Source organism: Neomonachus schauinslandi, chromosome 5, assembly GCF_002201575.2.
Source record: "Neomonachus schauinslandi chromosome 5, ASM220157v2, whole genome shotgun sequence".
NCBI classification, from domain to species: domain Eukaryota; kingdom Metazoa; phylum Chordata; class Mammalia; order Carnivora; family Phocidae; genus Neomonachus; species Neomonachus schauinslandi.
In genome coordinates, this window is record NC_058407.1 from 141211260 (window position 1) to 141230491 (window position 19232).

Sequence of the window (19232 nt, forward strand, 5' to 3'; positions counted from 1 at the left end):
GTGTAGAGGGAGAGGGACAAGCAGACTCCCCGCTAAGCGGGGAGCCCGATGGGGGACTGGATCCCAGGACCCCGGATCATGACCTGAGCCGAAGGTAGACGCTTAACCAACTGAGCCACCCAGGTGCCTCTATCTTTTTAAATCTCTTGAGACTTAATTCGTGACCTAACATATGGTCTGTCTTGGGAAATGTCCTATATGCACTTGAGAAGAATGTGATTCTGTTGTTGGGTAGAGTGTTCTGTGTATGTTGTTAGATCTAGTTGGTTTACTGTGTTGTTTTCTACTGTCTTATTTGTCTTATGTCTGGTGTTCCATCCATTATTGTGAGTGGGGTACTGAAGTCTCCAACTCCTATTGTAGAATTGTCCATTTCTCCTTTTACTTCTGTCAGTTTTTGCTTCCAGTACAGGAATGGTTGTAATTATTATATCTTCTTGCTGTTTTGAAGTTTTTATTAATATGTGATGTCCTTCTTTGTCTTGTAATCTTTCTTGATTTAAAGTGTATTTTGTCTGATATCAGCATAGCCTCCCCTGCTCTCTGTGGTTATTATTTGTGTGGAATATCTTCTTCCATCCTTTTGCCTTCAATGTGTTTGTCTTTGGGTCTCAAGTGAGTTCCTTATAGACAGCATTGAGTTGGATCATGTGTGTTTATCCATTCTGCCAATCTTTGTTTTGATTGGAAAGTTTAATCCATTCATATTTAAATTAATTACTGATAAAGGAAGGGCTTGCTTCTATAAGTTCACTGACCTATAAAAGCTCTGCCCTCTGGGCGCCTGGGTAGCTCAGTAGTTACGCATCTGCCTTTGGCTCAGGTCATGATCCCAGGGTCCTGGGATCAAGCCCCACATAGGGCTCCCTGCTCAGTGGGAAGCCTGCTTCTCTCTCTCCCACTCCCCCTGCTTGTGTTCCCTCTCTCTCTGTGTCTCTCTCTGTCAAATAAATAAATAAATAAATAAATAAAAATCTAAAAAAAAAAAAAGGCGCTGCTCCCTTATAGTTCTGTCCCCACTTTGGTTGCTGAGGTCACAAAATTACATTTTTAGAGATTGTGTGCCCCAAAACATTAGCTAATAATTTTAAAAATGCATTAGTGTCTTAAATTATGTAGAAAACAAGATTTGGAGTTACAAACCAAAGTTACAGTAATACTAGCTTTTACACTAATAATTGCTATTTTTTCTTTAAATGTATTAGTCTCTTAAATCATGTAGAAAATGAAAAGTTCAGTTACGAACCACTGTTAGGAGAATACTAGCTTGTTTTTTTAAAGATTTATTTTATTAGCGCGCGTGAGAGAGAGCGCATGCACTCACACATGTGCAGGGGGAGGGGCAGAGGGAGAGGGAGAGAGAATGTTAAGCAGATTCTGCACGGAGTGTGGAGCCTGATGCAGGGTTCGATCTCATGACCCTGAGATCATGACCTGAGCTGAAATCAAGAGTCAGTCACTTAACCGACTGAGCCACCTGGGCACCCCGAGAAAACTAGCTTTTATAATTGCCCTTGTATTTCCTTTTTTGTGATCCTTATTTCTTCACATGACTTTTAAGTACTGTCTGGTGTCCTTTTTATGTAACCTCACAGGGTGCCCTTGAGCATTTCCTGCAGGGCAGTCCAGTGGTCACGGTGTCCTTCAGCCCTTGTCCATCTGGGAGTATCTTCATATATCCCCCACTTCTGAAGGACAGTTTTGCTGGATATATGATTCTTGTTGGACCTTTTCTTTTAGCACTTTGGATATATTAGCCCACTATCTTCTGGCCTCCAACTTTTCTGATGAGAAATCTGTTGATAATTTTATGTGATGATTTTACTTCTCCCCTTGGGCTTTCAAGATTCTTTGTGTTTTAAAAGTTTGATGACAATGTTTCTCTGTGTGGGGTTCATCTTGGAGTTCATCTTGGAGTTCATTGAGCATCTTGGATGTTTATGTTGATCTTTTTCATTGGGGGGTTTTTAGCTGTATTTCTTCCACTGCTCTCTCTGCCCTTTCTGCCATCTCTTCTCCTGGGACTTCTACAGAGGTGGTGTCCCACACATCCCTCTGCTCTGTTCACTTTTCTTCCGTCTTTTTCTCTCTGTTCCTCAGACTTGGTGATTTCGATTATCCTCTGTTTGCTCACATCTGTGTTTGAACATCTCCAAGGAATTTTTCATTTCAGTTACTGCACTTTAAAGCTCCAGAATTTCTTCTTAATTTCTTTTTAGGTTTTCTCTCTTTATTGCTATTTCCATTTTGTTCACGTATTCTTTTTTTACTTTACATCTTCCTGTAGTTCTTTGAGCATCTGTAAGATCATTGTTTTAAAGTCTTTGTCTAGTGTATTTGCCATTAGGTCTTTTTCAGGAAGAGTTTCTGGGTATTTTTTCCCTTGAATGGCCCATACTTTCCTGTTTGTTTGTATGCCTTATGATTTTTTTCTATGCATGTGTGTGGAGCACTGGACATTTGAATTGAATGTGGTAACTCTAGAAATCAGATTCTCTCACTTCCCCAGGGTTTACTTTTTGTTTGTTATTGTTTTTATTGCTTGGTTTTTTTGGAGATGTAATTGACATATAATATTAGTTTCAGGTGTACAACATAATGGTTTGATATTTGTATGTGTTGTGAAATGCTTACCACAGTAAATCTAGGGATCATCCATCATCTCACATAGTTACAATTTTTCTTTTGATGAGAACTTTTTTTTTAAGATTTTTATTTATTAGGCAGAGAGCACGAGCAGGGGGGGGAGGGCTAGAGGGAGAGGGAGAAGCAGACTCCTCGCTGAGCAGGGAGCCTAATGCAGAACTCAATCCCAGGACCCTGGGATCATGACCTGAGTCGAAGGTAGGCACTTAACCGACTGAGCCACCCAGGTGCCCTGACGAGAACTTTTTAAGATTGACTCTCTTAGGGCCACGTTGGTGGCTCAGTTGGTTTAGCGTCCTCCGACTCTTGATCTCAGCTCAGGTCTTGATCTCAGGGTCATGAGTTCAAGCCCCACGTTGGAGCCTACTTAAAAAAAACAAAAAAAGGACGCCTGGGTGGCTCAGTCGGTTAAGCGTCTGCCTTTGGCTCAGGTCATGATCCCAGGGTCCTGGGATCGAGTTCCTCATCTGGCTCCATGTGCAGTGGGGAGTCTGCTTCTCCCTCTCCCTCTGCTTGCCCCCCACATTCGTGCTCTCTTTCTCTCTCTCTCCTCTCTCTCTCGTAAGTAAAATCTTTTTTTTTAAAAAAAAGATTGACTCCCTCAGCAACTTTTGAACATGCAATACAGTATTGTTAACTATGGCCCCCATTCTGTATATTGTTTTTGTTTTTGCGAAGGTTGTGGGCTGTCTCTGTGCCTGGGAGCAGCCTGCAGTGTAAACTTAATGTCTTCCCAGGTCTTGTCTGAACCCTTCCTTGGGCACGTGTATTCACTTTCTCATTTTTCCCCGTATACGCAGTTTTGAATGGTCTGTTTCTTAATATCTGTCTCCTGAAAGTGGGAAAGTGAACAGTGAAGGAGGGGAAAAGGGCACCAGTTTTTCAAATCCCCTGGAAGTCACCTCAGCCAGAGGGGCAAGGGCCTGTCACAGGTGGGTGGTGTGGGAGGTTGACAGCAGTGGCTGCCCACCTCTTTGTCTGCATCTCTGTGATGAAAAGCAGCAGTCAGCAATCAGAGCAAAGATTCCCGATACTTGGAGCACAGGGTCATTTTTGCCCACCCTAGTTCCTGTAAGCTGCTTTGGGGACACATGTATGGCTACCTGCCATGGGGCTGGGAACAGAAGGCTGCAACTGTGCTAAGAGCTGAAATTGACAGCAATTTACCCTCCAGGCCCTCCCCTATAAGTTGTAAGCCTTCAACATACTCTAGAATTCCAAAATCGTTATTCTAGTTTAAGATTTATTTATTTATTTATTAGAGAGAAAGTGCGAGTATGTGAGGGAGTGAGGGGCAGAGGGAGAGGGAGAGAGAGAATCTTCAAGCAGACTCCACTTTGAGTCTGAGCCAAATCAAGAGTCGGACGCTCAACCGACTGAGCCACCTAGATACTCCCAAAATAGTTGTTTTAGATTCTATTAGTGCAGTTGTTGTCCAGGTGGGTAGACAATTCCCGGTGCTTCCTACTCCACCATCTTCCCAGGATCCAAAGCATGGAGCCTTTCTTTGTGTCCCTTCTTTAGGTGGACTTGCTCTTTTCTTTAGATTGAACACCTGAAAGTGCATAGGGGGGCGCCTGGGTGGCTCAGTTGTTAAGTGCCTTCGGCTCAGGTCATGATTCCCGGGTCCTGGGATTGACCCCACATTGGGCTCCCTGCTTAGCAGGAAGCCTGCTTCTCCCTTTCCCACTCCCCCTGCTTGTGTTCCCTCTCTTGCGCTCTCCCTGTCAAAAAAATAAATAAAATCTTAAAAAAAAAAAAAAAAAAGTGCATAGGGAGGGGCATAAAGAAAATTCTGTTGTTTCTCTGGAGAAAGAGGTGCTGTGGTCACTCCACATCTCACTCTTGGAAGGGATGAGAATCAGCAATAAGGAAAGCACTCCTGCCTTTAGGGGAAAAATCACTATGAGAAATTTTGCGGCAAACCCATAGCTTTTTTGGGTCACTCCTAGACTATTTGCTTTCCAGTGGCCAGTGCAGCCATTTTAGGAATTAAGCTCACCAGGCCACTGACATTTAAGGTGTAATAGCCACTGAGTACCAGGGATGGTAGGAAAGCTCTAGAAGCAGAGAGCCTGCCTTCAGGGGGTTTCCACAGACTGCCTAGTGTTCTCTCTCTGTTTCAGGACTCTGTTTAAGGAGAGCAGACGAGGCCATGGGCACTTGACATCAATCCTGTGAGTGTCTCAGTATTTTCTCTTCTCAGGGCGACTGTTATTTTCACCTCCTTTGTGGATCTCCTCTAAACCGTTTCTGTGTTCATTCCTTTGAACAGGGCCAAGAAAAAAGTAATGGCCTCTTCCAAAATCAAGATGAAGGTGAGTCAGCCTGCTCAGGTCATGTGCTCTTCTCCTTTCTCTCCAGCCATGCGTATGAAACCTCTTAAGCGACTAGAGCAGCTCATTGAGGTTGGCTGGACTGGGGGACAGCTCTTCAGGATGGCACCCTTGAGGCTGTCCAAGAGGCAGCCTGGCCCATCGCAGGAGCCTGAGGTTGGCAGGGCAGAGACCTGAGCCAGGCCACTTAGTACCTTCCAGCCTTAGTTCTAGGAGACAGTACCCATCTGGCCCGTTCCTGGGGTGGTGGTGGTGGTGGTGGTGGTGGTGGTCAGATTTCAATGAGGTCTTCCTGACAGTCCTCTGAGGAGTGAAGAGCCCCTGCAGATGTGAAGGTCGTATAGTGTGATGATACTCTTTTTCGTGAAAGAACACTGCTAGCCAGGTGCAGGTTTGCCTGGAGCTGTACCAGAAGGGACAGGTGGCTTTGTTGTGTTTGCCTGGTGGAGATGGGGGGAACTGAAAACCATCTTAGGCATTGCAGAAGCCTTTCAATGTAGTAAAAATTGCTGTTTTACTGAAATTTTTAACAGCTAATGTGGCTTTATAGTGTCCTTAACCGTACATAAACAGTCCATGAGAATAAGCTGTGTAAACTCTGTATTCTAAAGTATCTGTTGAGGTCCTACAGTGTCTAGGACAAATTGCATTAAGCACTTGGAATGTGAGAGTGATGAGGTAGACCCTGTTCCCACTCCTGTGACAGGACTTTTCCTTTGCACCCAACTGAGGAGACAGATGCTGGAGAAGACCAAGGAGGAGAAGAAAGCTAATTTAAGGCAATTCTCATGCCATGCATCATTTTCTGATTGCAGCTGGGAGTACTCTGAGACAGTGTGTGCCCAGTAGGGAGAGCATCTCTTTGCTCGAGTCTTATGCTTTTTCAGAAAGAGAGAAGAAGAGTTTCTTTGTGGGTGGATGGGTCCCTAGCAAGAAAGCAAGCTTGGTAAGCCCAGCCCCAGCCAGCCAGACAGGAGCCAGAGGGGGTGAAGGAGTTCAGCACTTTCAAGTCCAAGCAGGTGTGGCAACCGCTCTCTTCCTGTCTTGTTTTGTGATTGTACAGGAAGACCTGGTTCTTTGGGCCTTGTGGTGTTCTCACATTTGTGTTCTCACCACAGGGCCAGTGTTGGCACCTTTGGACATTTCTAAACATCAGAATTCCTGCTTTCCTTTAGGAATCATCTACTAAGCCTGATAAAAAGGTTTCCATCCCACCAGGCCAGATTGGCGGCCCCCTGGCTTTGCCTTCAGAACACCCAGGAGGAGGCCTGAGCACTGGGGCTGCAAACAGGGAGCTCTCAGCCCAGGCATCTGGCAGCCTTGCTAATCCTGCTCCTATCAACCTGGAGGACTCGTTGGATGGAGACTTGATCCGTAATTCAGCCTCCTCATTGGAGGTGGTGTCTAAGGAACTGGCTGTGCTGAGCAGCAGAGCAGGTGGGAGCTCTGAGTTCCCACTGCCGGCACCCTCAAAAGCACCTGCAGAGAAGATGGTGGGCGTCGTGTGTTCAGAAGAGAAGAGGAACTTTCCAAAGCCCAGCCCTTCTGCCCCACCAGCCTCTAGTTCCCTGCAGTCTCCCCTCAATTTTCTGGCCGAACAGGCTTTGGCACTGGGGCAGTCCTCTCAGGAGACAAAACCAGAGAGCTCTGGCTACAAAGAGCTGTCCTGTCAGGCCACGCTCAGCAAGGGCCTGTCGGAAGTGCACCAGTCCAAAGCAAAGCACCATGGCTTGCCACGGACGCCTCATGCACCCCAGGCGGCAGCTCCTGTGCCTGGCCCCCAAGTCAAAGTCTTTCATGCAGGCACTCAACAGCAAAAGAGCTTCACCCCTCCAGCTCCTTTTGTCAATAAGCTCCAGGGCCCAAAGCCTTCCTCCCCGCAGTGCCATCGTTCCCTCCTCCAGCTTGTGAAGACAGCAACCAAGGGCCAGAGCTTCCATCCCTCCACGCCGGCCTCTTCAGGAGGCACACCAGCCTCTAGCAGCAACTCTCATAAGACCCCAGCCTCGTCCTCCACTGCCCTGAGCCATCCAGCAAAACAGCACTCAGCCAGCTCTTCAGGGCCATCTTACAAGAATAGTCCCTTTGCCAGCTCGGTCTCTAAACACGGGGTTTCTTCTGGCAGCTCTTCCTCTGGAGGAACACCAGTCCAGAGCTCTGCTTCCGGGAACCTGCTCCCCGGCGTACAACCTCCCTCCACAGGACCGTCTGCCAGCAGACCTGTCCCAGGCTCTGCAGTGAAAAAACCACCTGTTTCCCAGAAGCTGACCCTGGTGGCCCCTCCGGGTGGTCCAAGTGGAGACTCCAGTGGTGGGACCCAGGGAGTGGCAAAGCTACTGACCTCCTCCCTGAAGTCCAGCGCGGTTAGCAGCGTGACATCGTCTACCTCCTTGCCAGTGAGTGTCCTGGCACAGCAGCCCGCCCCTCGTGGGTCTTGTGGACAGGGCCGCTTGCCTTGCCCTGCTCGGAGAGTGAGATCTGACACTGAAGGTCAGGTAGGAACAGTGAGCCTGGAAATTGGAAGGAGGACTGGGCTTCCTGTTTTCAGGTCTTTACTTTTCTGGTGGTAGGAATCTTAGGAGAGCCTGAAACTTCTCTTGAGGATCAGCAGAGGGAAAGGCCTGGTTTACAGGGATGCTATGATCCTGGGTGGTATAGAACGAGCCACAAAACTCTTTTCCTGTCTCATAGCTCCTACTTGTCCATCTCTCCAAACAAGTAAACGAAATGCTGTCACCGCTCAGATCATCAGCTTTGTGGAGATGTTCATGCCTCAGGAAGAGTGACTCTTTTGGTTGGGTTTTAAAGGATTCTGCAGGTCAGACAGAGGCAGTTTGGCAGAGTCCAGTGGTTAATGAGGCTTGCCTGTGGGTAATTACAAGAAGTTTGGATGCAGGTTGGGGGCATGGGAGAGAGCAGTTGTTTTCTTTTTTCCAGTGTATAAAAGGATTATGTGTTTACAAAGACAAAACTATAGAAAGGTATGTTCAGCAAGGTCTCACCTGCCTCTATCCTGTCCTACCACCCCTGCAAGGTGACTATATTCCTTAGTTTCACATTTTTCCTGTTTTTTCTAAAAACATACAAACAAATATATGTATGTTTTATGTATATAAATATGGACACACCAGTGTGTGTCATCTGTGGATATCTACAGAAGATATCCTTCCTTTCTTGCACAAAGGAGGCATAGTTAATACCCAGCTTTTTAAGTGAACACTGTCCTAGGAGCCATTCCACGCCAGTTCAGAGGCTGTCCTCTTCCTTCCTCTGGGGCGGCAGAGCACGGGGCACCTTCTTGAGGGGTGGTCTACGAGTGGGTCCCCGCGTCCGTTTCCAGCCTTGGTCTGTGTGTGAGCTGCGGACGGAGCTGGCTTTCTGACCATGCTGTGTTTCCTCCCCAGAAAGGAACGAGTGGGGCTGTGCTGCTGGCCAGCTCCTCGCCCTTAAATCTGCTGTCTGCATCCTACAAGTCCGGCAGCCCAAAACTGCCCGGAGCCATGAACTCCAGCTCCCTGGGGATCATCTCCCAGTTTCCCCTCCACGTGCTCTCCTTCAGCGCCGAGTCCTCTGCGAAAGCAGGGGTTTCCAAGGATGCCATCGTCACGGGTCCTGCCCCTGGGACATTCCACCACGGCCTCAACCATAGTAAGTGCTGCTCTCGTTTCTCCTCATGCTGGAGGGACAGAAGGTTCCCCAGCGCCTGTGCCCCCATTGATGAGTTCTGTTGTCGTGTGCTGGGTTCCTGTGTTTTGTCTGGTGTGTGACCATGGGCAGCGTTCCTGGGATCCATGCTGAGCCCTCCCTCCCCTTGGGGTTCTCACCCAGAACCGGTCCAGTAGGTTGTCTGGGCTCTCAACCGCTGAAGCAGCTTTTCTGTTCCTGTCTTCAATGTGTGTGTTTTGTTCTTTTCTCCCCTCCTGTTTTCTCTCAGGTCTCCTGGCTGGCTTGCACTCCAGCCCACCCCGTGCAGCGCCTCTCCCACACGCTGCCGTGTCCACCCACATCCCGCAGAGTCTGCCAGGTAATTGCCAGGTGATCAGAGTGCCGTGCATCCCGTACCGTCATTCTTCTCCCTACCCATTAGATGCCTTGTCTGCTGCCAGGGAGTTCAGTGTCTTCAGCTTGCTGTTACAGTGTCGTCCTGGTTTGTCCTTCAAGACTCTGGCTCTTTGGGTACTCAGAGAGACCGACAGAGGCTTCCACTTTGAAATTTCCCCTCGTTCCCCACTTGGAACTGCCACTGGGTCAGCCTTACCCTGTGTGATCACAGGGGAAGTTGTAATGGCCCTTGTGTGAGGCAGGTGAATTCCCTTAGCTAAAGTTGGTGCTCACATCGGTGCTAATACCCAAGGGCTAATTGGGGCACTGAAAGGCCTTTACCTTCCAGGTGCTGCCAGCTAAACTTAAAAGTGAAAGGGAGAGCCCAAACAGCAGCAAGGTCACAGGGGCAAGGTCTTAGGAGGGACCCTTACTTGTGATACCAGCCTGTGTGCCAGAGAGGAACATCTTTCATTTGAGTTCAGGGGTGAAGGCAGACATTAGGGAGCACAGCAGGACCTGGGGCAGCATTCCTCTTCTCTTCCTGCTTTTCATCTCTGTAGGTCAGTAGATTTCAGAAAGGGATGTGGTATTGCTGTGAGAAGGCCACACAGATGCTCCAGCTGGCACCTTCCTAGTAAGTGATTGGCCTCGCCCTGTGCTGGAACATGATTCGTAAACACGCCTAATGGCACACTGGTGGGAAGCCTCATGGGATCTTGGTTTTGGCCTACTGTGCTCTTCTTACTACTCTAGACCTGCTCCAGAGAGGACCGGGGATGCTACATCAGTCAGGGGAGAGCCATTCTTCAGGAAGCTGAGCCTGGGTAGCCCTGGTGCACAGGTGCCAGGGTGGGAGTAAGACAGGGAGCTTGCCTGGCTGGGCATGCCTGTGGCCTAACGATTCCCAAGTCTCTGTCTATCTCCAGATTTGCTATGGATCTCTGGCCCCCGTGTTCCAAGGCTGATGCATTCCTAGTGAACACCACAGGCCATCTGGGCATAAGACTGGACTGAAAATTTTCAAGATGGAAATTTTGCTTCTTTAGAGAAAGGAACCAAGGGGCTAAGCTTCCTGGATCCACAGTGACTCCATTTTCCTCTAGAGAAGCCATAGCTACAGTGCACTTACTCTGCAAACTGGCGGCTGCTGTAGTAGCTAAGAGGATAATATGGGGGTCACAGAGCCACCTAGGTGAGAGTGTGTGGTTTGAAAGATGGCACATCACAGTGCCTAAGAGATGCTCCACTTAGCAGAAAGAGCATAGTTAGTCGGGCCTTTCCTCTGAAGAGGTCACAATTTCTGTGGCACACAGAATGTCACACTTTCAAACAGAAACAAAATAATTGAAGAGCCATTGGAACATGACTGTTGGCCTGTGATATTTTCAACAACAGAAAAAAGGAAAAGCACTTTCCTGTACCCTCTCTGTCTCCTTTAGCCCTTCTTCACGTAGGAGGATTACATTGAGTGGTTGTAAATGAAAAGCTGCCTGCTTATTTCAGCTGTGTGACTGTGTCTGCTTTGCTTTCTTTCCCATGCAGACTCGGAATGCTAGCACCTTTGAACTTGTCTTTGTAGGGCCTGAGGGTTTTGATGGTGAGAGTGCTCACTGCTGCTTGAGCGGAGCGCAGCGCGCCAGGGGATGGTGGTGGCAGCGGGGAACGGAAGCGGCTCTGGGTGCGCAGCACGCAGCGGGCAGCTGCCATTACAGAGTTCAGAGTGCCATGCACACTGCGAGCTGCCACAAGTAGCAGTGCACTCAGTCTCTGGCAAGGGTTTTTGGGCTCAGCGTTCGGGGGCCTTTTGCTATTTAGGTGATCTCCTTGAGGTTTTGTTACTGCCACCTTGAGGGAATCCGAGATCCTGAAAGACTTGTGTTATTTTTGCTTATTCTTTTCCAGATGCTTCTCAACTTCATGGAAAAGGGCCCGGTGTACCACGGAAATTGTGATCTCTTCAGAGGAAAGGCCCGACTAACTTAGGTCTGGGCGGAAGCTGAACAAGTAGGTCTCAGAAACTGGATAATCACTATGCTCTTTCTGCCCCAATTGGCTTTCTTCTGGAGAAGGTGTTAGTGCTAAGTGGAGCATCTCTTGGCACTGTGATGTGCCTTCTGTTAGGGGAGCAGCCCTGGGCTTCTCCGGAGGCACGGACTGGCGTGGTGCTCTGGGCTGCGCAGCTGTGTCATGGACAATCGTTGGAGGGGCAGCTCTGGGCTGGGGTGCGCGCTGGGTCATGTACGAAGCTCTGGTGTCAGGGCGGAGCAGTTGGCACACATGCTTTAAATCCACCTGACCCCTGGCATTTGGTCAGAGTACCTCATGGTGCCCTAGTGGTCAGGGACTCCTTCTGGCCACAGTGGGATCCCTGGATGGTCATGGTGTCTGTCCCATCCTCAGGCTGTGTGCTCAACAGGACAAAAACCTCCCAGCTAACACAACAGCTGGGAGACTTACCTTACCTTGTTTTTTTGGAAAAATACTCAGAACACCTAACGTGTGCTCATCATGGTGGGGGCCAGCATCTCTGCTGAACGTGACAATGAAGCTCTTTCAGAGAAAAGACCTTTGTAGATTCAACAGTTGTGACAGGATTTTTAAAGACACTTATTTTGGTCCAGATTTCATCATTACCATTAATGCATTGGATAGAATGGGACTGCTTTTCGCATGTCATATTATAGTAAGACATAATTCCAGTGCCTTTATGGTGGAGCAGAATTAGACACACGTCCATTCAGCCCTCTGGGTGGATCTCAGATGAAGACTTTTTTAAAAGATATGTCTGTATTTAAGACATAGCCAGTTTGAGTTTTTTACAGTTGCACATCATAATCTGTGCCGTCCTGACTTGAAGGTCATCTGGGCCCCCAAATCCCAAGTCCCAGTACAGCCAGGGCCCTCATTTTATTTGAGTTCATACAGGTGGACTGCAGAGCCCCAAAGCCCTTCATCTTTTGGAGGGCCAAGGATATGAGGGGTTCCAAGTCACAGACATTCCAGTTTGTTTTGTTTAGAAACCATTGTCAGGCAGAGCTGCAGGAACAGACCTCTGTGAAGCGTCTGCCATGTAGAAACAGGCTCGCCGTCCTGGAGCTCTCCACGCAGCAGGGCTGGGCTTTGACTTAAGGGTGGCACGCCAGTAAGCTTGGAGAGTGCGCCAGAGACAGACTAGGACAGCTACCGCGGAGCGCACTCAGCCAGCGGCTGCTTCACGAGGATGGTTAGGGCACTTGCCTGTCCCGTGAAGTGTGTACCACAAGGCGTGTCTGAACTGACTGCTTCAGCTAAATGATTGCAATTATGTTAAGAGTAATCCACCTCCTCAGAATGTACACCTGTGTGGAGACACAGGCAGCTCTCTTGGTTCCTGCCTTCCAGGGTATAGTGCTCAGTAACTCAGTTCATGCAGAGGTTTGCCCGGGTTCCAGTGGAGCAACACCTCTGTCAGCTGTCCGGCTAGGCCTCTGCTGTTTATTTGGTTTTTTTCTTTTTTCTTCTTTTTTAAACGTAAGAACCAACATGTGTTTCACATCGGGCTAGAGTGGATTCCTTATCCCTTCATTGTACCTATTTTTTGCAACTTGGGTTTCCAGTTTGTTTACAGAATAGTCTTAGGTAGTAGCAAAAGAGCCAAAGAAGAGATTTGTATTGCTGAGCTCAGAGCCGCGCAGAGGCCGCCCGTGAACACTGAGCAGTGGGAACTCTCCAGGTTTCTCCACCCGAGAACACCCAAGGTCTCCCTTCCCTGCAGCGCTCCCTCCTCCCCATGTACCATTGAGTGTGCAGCTGGAGCAGAATACCCTCATTTTTAGGAATCTAGTGATGCCTCTTGCCTCAGGGAAACGTTTCTTTGATGGGGAGTTTATGAGATTTGTTTTTCTTGTTTATGCTTTATTTGTGGTAACGAAAGAGTGAATGACTTACACAGCCACAGCCTTTGCACCCGGCAGGCAGAGCGGGCTCCGGGGCGGGGGAGGTGGGGGTGCTGCCCTCGGTGCAGCCGCTCCTGAGGTGTGAGAGGGGCTGTGGCTTTTGTTCAGCGAGACTATGTTGGTGTTGGGGGGTGGTGTGGAAATTGTTAATCTTGTATAAAGCAACTCAATAAATTGTTTCAAGGTTTCCAAAACATTGTTTCTCATTCTTTTTACCTTTTTTGCAACTAATTCTTCCCCTAGGAGCTGGTAGATGTAGAATATCCATTTTGGCCATAAGCCAAGAGGGAGCAGAGGAAATAAAAAGCCTCACATGCAAAAGAAGAAACACTATGAAATTAGAATCAAGCCACCAGGTGTTTATTTTCGCACTATAAATAGAGTTCCCTAGTCCCATTTTCTTACATAATACATGAGATAACAGAGAACCTAAAATTCATTTGGTGAAAAGTCAGCGTATAGTTAGTATACCTCAATACCAATGAGCTGATTTGTACGGCACTAAAACTAAGGCTAATAGCAATACAGACCTTTATGAAAATACTTTAATTTCAGAACCACAACACATTCTCTGATGGTGCGTTTTCCTGGGACAGTCTGGCTGACAGTTTACCTTCACTCTAGCACCAAAGGTCATTGTTCTGGCTTCTTTGCACCTTTTCTGGCCTAGAACCCAGATCTGTTTCACCAGGACGACTCTGACAGAAAGTCTGCTCTCAGCCAGTACCCAGGGAGATGTGAATGCAGGTCAGCAGACCTGAGGGTCCCAGCCCTTTGATGTACGGAAAGGTGTGTGGAAGGGAGGCCTTTCTGCCCGAGGGTCCCCCCCACCTGGGGTGTGAAGGCTGGTGCTCGGAGTAGGCTTGTCTGCTTCAGTCGTCATGGGTCGTGTGCTTTAGATTTTTCGGGTTGCTTCCAGGTGTCATACAAGGAGTCTACTGATGGAAGTGTGTGGAAAAGGACAGCAGAGTGGCATCATGGTTGTCTGATCATCAGAGGATGAAGCAGGTCCCTCACCCAGGTTGAATGACAGCGAGGGCTTGGGGGATGTGCTCAGCTCTGCACAGGTCAGGAGTCTGCACAGGGCCAGGGAGGAGAAGACACGGTGGTACTGGGTAGGCTTCCAAGAAGACGGAGGGCTAGGCTGTGCCTACTTCTGCCCAGACACCAGGACGGCCAGCTCCTGGATGGACATATCCTTATTGACATAGCGGTCATACTGAGCCGGTGTCAGCCTTCCTTTCTGCAGGGCCTCTTCAATGGAGAACTTCCTGCCAGACTTCCTGTCATGGATCACAGAGGACTCTCCGCTAGGACCCTTCACCGAGATTTCCTCCCAGTCACACTCCTGGCTCCTGAGTTTGACAAACATGTTCCAGTCGATGAGACCGGCCCGATGGGCTTCCTCTGGGGACAGCTCCCGGCCCGTGTCGGGGTCGATGACCACAATGGAGCGCCGGAGGTGGTTCTCCCTCTGCTCCCTCTTGACGGCCACGGAGCCCAGGCGCTTCTGCAGCTCATCGATCTCAAGGTCTTTGTCTTTGGAGAGCCTCTTGAGGTCATCCAGTTCTCTCTCCAGGGACCACAGTCTGGAGTCCAGGTTCGTCGCAGAGTCTGCCGTGGTCCTGTTTCTCAGGTCTCGTGTTTCTGTTGCCGCCATTTCAATTTCCGACTGGAGTCTCCGGGTCTCGAGCTGCAGGCTCTGCCGCTCCAGCTGCAGCCTGTGGTTTTCTTCCCTTAGGAAGTCCAGCTCTTTGGATGACTTGGAGTTACAGAACTCCAGCTCCGACAGCTTGGCTTCCAGCCGACTCACTTCCGCATCCAGTTCCCTCTTGCTCCGGCTCTCCTCCTCCAGGCTGCTCTTGAGCTTCTGGATCTCTTGTTCGGTGTCACCTTTCTCCACCTGGATGCTTTCGGAGAAGACCACCTTCTCCTTGACCTCCATCTTCTCCAGGTTGTCAAGCTTCTTTCTCAGGGTCTCAAGTTCGCTCTCCAGGACCTGCCGCCGGTGCCTCTCTTCCTCGAGCTGGACTTTGAGCAGAGAGTGTTCCCTGGCCTGCTGGGGGTCCTGCTGCAGCACCACCTTCTGCTTGAGGGTCACCTTCTCCCGGGCCTCCCCTTCCTCCTCCTCCAGGTCAGCCAGCCGCTGCTTTAGGCGCTGCACCTCCAGCTCGGCCTCCCTGCGTGCCTGCCTCTCACGTTCCAGCTCCTCCAGCTGGCGTTCGAGCTCCGCGCGCCGGCGCTGGAGCCGCCGCAGCTCCCCCCGGAGGTTGTCGATCTGCCGCAGCTCCACGTCGATGCTCTCGGTGAAGGCATTCACCTCAGCCCGCAGGCCGGGCTCCTCCTCGTACCTGACCACCTCCTGCTGGACCACCTTTTCCTTCACCTGGGACAGCTCCTCCTCCTTCTGCCTGATCTTCTCCTCCTGGGAGGCCCCCTCCCTTTCCAGATCCACTTGTTTCCTCTGTTCTTCTGAGAGCCTGGCCCGCAAAGACTGCACTTCCTCTTTGGTTTGGGGGTCTTCCTGGAACTGGAGGATCTCCTGGACCACCTCCTTGGTCTGCACCTGGGGTTTGGTGTCTTTCAGAGACTGGATCTCTTGCTTCAGCTGGTAGATTTCTAAATCACACCTTTCAATGAGTCTTGTCTTGTCCACGATCTCCTCCCTGAGCCTCTGAAGCTCCTTCTCCATCTCAGGGTCAGTCTTGTACTTGATGACTTCCTTGGTCACTTCTTTGACCTCTACCTGGGGGCCCCGCCTCCTGAGTGCCTCCAGCTCGCCCTGGTAGCTCTTCAGCTGCTCCTCGGCCGCCCGGTACTTGCGCTCCTGCTCCACGAGCTCCAGGCGGAGGTTGGCCACTTCCCTCTCTGCCTCGGGGTCCGGCCGGACGATTTCCCGCACTTTCTCCTGCACCAGCACTCTGGCATTTTCCTCCTCCAAGGCCCAAATCTTGCGGAGCAGCTCAGTCTTCTCCCTCTGGTTGGCGCGAGCCTTGGCCTCCTCATCCTCATACTGGCGTTTGAGGTCGCCCACCTCCCTCTCGGTTGCCACATCCTTTTCCACCTTAAGCACCTCCTTCACTGTGATCTTCCCCTCCGCCATGGCCCGCTCCTTCTCCAGCCTCTTGAGCTTGTCCTGGAGGAAGGTCAGTTCCTCCTCATGCTCCTCCCTGAGCTGGCCCTCCCGCTGCTGGGCCTCCTGCAGCTGCCGGTACTCTGCCTCCAGCTGGGGGTCATTCTGCAGCTTCACCACCTCCTTCTCCGTCACCTTCTCCTGCGCCCGGTTCTTCTCCTCAGCCAGGGCCGCGATACGCTGCTGCAGGAGGGCTGCCTCTGCTTCCCGGGTGCCTTTCTGCCGCCTCAGCTCTTCCAGCTCCTCCCTGAGCTTCAGGACCTCGTCCGCCTGGGCTCTGTCTGGCTCAATGCGCAGGACCTCCTTGACCACGTACTCCTGCCCCCCGTCCCTGGGCTCCTGCTCCAGGGCGCGCAGCCGCAGCCGCAGCGTCTCCAGCTCGTCCTGCAGCAGCTGGTTCTTGTGCTGCTCCTCCACCAGGGTCTGCTGCATCTGCTGGAAGCTCTCCTCGAGCGCGGGGTCTGGCACCTTCTTCAGCACTTCCTTCTTGACCACCGCTTCCTGGGGGCTCCGCTTCTGCAGAGTCTGGATTTCTTCCTGGGCGCTCCTGACCTCCTTCTCTAGCTGCTGTCTCCGCTCAGTCTCCTCGTCCAGCTCCTTCTGAACCTTCCACGTCTCCTCCACTGTGGAGCCTGCTGTGCTCCCTTGCAGGGTCTCATGACTCGCTCCCACCTCCGGTTGCTGAGGAGGAGAAGACAGTGCGTGGTTAAAGCTGGACGCTCTGCTTGGCCTGTTGCCACCGGTCAGAGCACACCTCGGTCACCTATGAACACATCAGACTGGTTGTCCGGTGACCCCCCAAGGCTCCCTCAGTGCCAAGGTCACTAGAGTTCTAGGGTTACTTTTGAAAATGGTAAAAACAAGTAGTTTAGGTTTTTTAAATGATAAAATATTTTACAGCCACAGAAGAGTGTGAAGTGAAACCACACTCTGGTCGTGTTCCCAGAGGCTATGGGTCATCTTTGAGACATGTGTATCTGTGCACAGATGGTTGTCCCCTGTTCTGCACTCTGCTTGTTTCCACAGTGGTGCTACTTCATTTTCTACTGTGTGGACGGATGGACGTGGGCTTCTGAAAATAAGTTACCTGCTCCTGGGAACTCAGCAGATGTTGGATGGCATGCGTGTTACATTCATGTCAACAGAGGCGCTGGCAGGGGCCAGTACTTGGCCTGGTGCTGTCCAGCCATGTTAGCAAGGGACACTGCCGCCAGCTCAGACTGTTTCTTAGAAGCAGAATGAGCCTTCTTACCTGCTGGCATAGTTTTGAGTAAAATGTCTTACTAAGAGGGGCGCCCGGGTGGCACAGTGGGTTGACTCTTAATTTCGGCTTAGGCAGTGATCTTGGGGCCGTGGGATTGGGCTTCAAGCTATGCGAGGAGTCTGCTTGGGATTCTCTCTCTCCCTCGCCTCTGCCTCTCCCCTGTCTCTTTCGCTCTCTTGCTCTAAAATAAATATAACCCTAAAAAGAAAAAATGTCTTACTAAGACCTATTACCTGTCTCAGGAGACTCAGAGCAAACTCCAGATTCTGCAGCCTCTGTCTGTTGATGGCGTTAACTTCCGTGAACTTGGCAGCAAGAGCAGCTTCCTACAGGCGAGAAGTCAGCAAACAGGAGTCAACAGGCTAAGCAAGAGCAAGCTGGACAGTGTTTGGAAAGTCTGGCATTTGGGGACAGAGCGTGGCTTCTCGCCTCTTGCTACCTGGAGTTGGACTGCAGTCTCAACTGATAGAAAAACTGGATTTAGAGAGAGAAGGCTAAGTCCCCATCTCTGTGCCTTAATGTTCTCGTGTGTAGAGGAATCACATCATCCCTCCATGTGTACTTAAGAGGAGCAAAGTGAGAGCCTCCCAAATCCATGGCTCTGGCCCAGATACCTCCAGAAGCCTGTCTTTCTAGGTGTATCAGCGTTGCTGCCCAAGAACAAGTCTGTTATTTTTTCTTACTGAACCTGTTTGCACCCAGGAGGGCTTCTCAGCCCAGCTTCCCTACTGGGTGTACATCTCGGAGGCCTGCATGCCCTGCTTCCTAGAGGCCCTGGCAGCTCCAAGGAGGCCCAGCCCGCAGAGCTCACCTCTTCCCTCACTTTGGCAGCGGGAGACTGGAGCCTGGCTCTCTTGCTCACGTGGCTGCTCCTTCCATTCTCCAGATCAAGAAGGGACCTGAGCTTCTCGGCTTCTAACTCATAGTCCTGAGTGAGAGACGTGGTAGAGGGCAGACAAAGGCATGGAGTCTGAAATGTTGTGCCCCTTGCAGCTGACTGCAGAGGTCTGCAGAGGTCTGCACAGCTGCATCAGCCGCCAGGAGGTTTTGAGAACCATCAGCTCTGCAGCACCACAGAGCTGGGTCTCTAAACAACCTAGGACACAAAGGAAAGTGCCAGCACTCGCCCAAGCACCCCCCCAGGGCTCTCCCCAGCCCCGCGTGTGGCACTCTGCTCCTTCATTTACCACGGCGCCGTAAGCAGTTCCTCACCTTGCTGCCTCCCGATCCCCCTCCTGTGTGAGTGTGACAAGTAGAGGAAGGATAACTCGCCTGGCCGTTTCTCTACTATCCGCCATTTAGGTGCTTTCTTGTTTTTCTGTTTTGCTTTTATAAATAGTGCTGTTGGAGCGATTTTGTTTATCCTCCATTGTTCTTCTTTGGTCATTTTTCCCCTTGAGGATAAATTCTCCCTGTGTACTGCTCTGAGCAGTAGAAATCCCTTTTCTGGCATTCAGTGTCTGGTACCATGGGTTTTCCTCAGGGTGGTGCCGGTTTACAGGCACCAGGCTTCCCTGGGCAGTGCACCTGGTGGGAAGAGGCTCACCTTGACAGCTTGCTGGTACTGCTGGGAGTGGGTGCAGACTTTGTGGACTTCCTGTTCCCTTCTTGCTATCTCATCTAGCAGGTTCTATAAAACAACAGAGACTTTAAAAATCAAAAAAAAAAAAACTTGATAGAGTAGCTGGATTCCTTAGAATCTGAAATTTTTCTTCTGTAGCACAAGGCGTAAAGAAAGGCTTCCTTGTGTACAGCTGTTCATCACAGAAGGCAGTTCTCCGGCCCTGTGAAGAAGGGCCGGGAGGATAATCGTCTTTGCCTGGAAACCAGTGTTTATTGAGTGCTTCGAAACGTCAGGCACTGTTCTCCCATCT

General features: G+C 50.4%; 2 protein-coding genes across 4 annotated transcripts in view; one reads left to right on the plus strand and one right to left on the minus strand.

The window, feature by feature from the left end:
• The window catches only part of UBN1 (ubinuclein 1), a 39220-nt gene extending 26075 nt beyond the window's left edge, over positions 1-13145 (plus strand). For 2 of the 3 annotated variants that reach the window (XM_021698144.1, XM_021698145.1), the window contains 6 exons: positions 4773-4823; positions 4922-4964; positions 6158-7378; positions 8387-8630; positions 8917-9006; positions 10929-13145. In XM_021698144.1, the coding sequence (XP_021553819.1) occupies positions 4773-4823; positions 4922-4964; positions 6158-7378; positions 8387-8630; positions 8917-9006; positions 10929-10978 (1699 nt within the window). In that variant the 3' untranslated portion in view covers positions 10979-13145. Of the gene's footprint in view, positions 1-4772; positions 4824-4921; positions 4965-6157; positions 7379-8386; positions 8631-8916; positions 9007-10928 lie in introns of those variants that run through there. The other variant, XM_021698146.1, reaches the window with a different exon arrangement.
• A 160-nt stretch (positions 13146-13305) lies between these two features.
• The window catches only part of PPL (periplakin), a 43778-nt gene continuing 37851 nt past the window's right edge, over positions 13306-19232 (minus strand). The window contains exons 19-22 of the mRNA XM_021698356.1: positions 18905-18988; positions 18170-18286; positions 17592-17684; positions 13306-16775 (exon numbers count right to left, since the gene is read on the minus strand). Coding sequence (XP_021554031.1) covers positions 14112-16775; positions 17592-17684; positions 18170-18286; positions 18905-18988 — 2958 coding nt within the window. The 3' untranslated portion in view covers positions 13306-14111. The remainder of the gene's footprint in view (positions 16776-17591; positions 17685-18169; positions 18287-18904; positions 18989-19232) is intronic.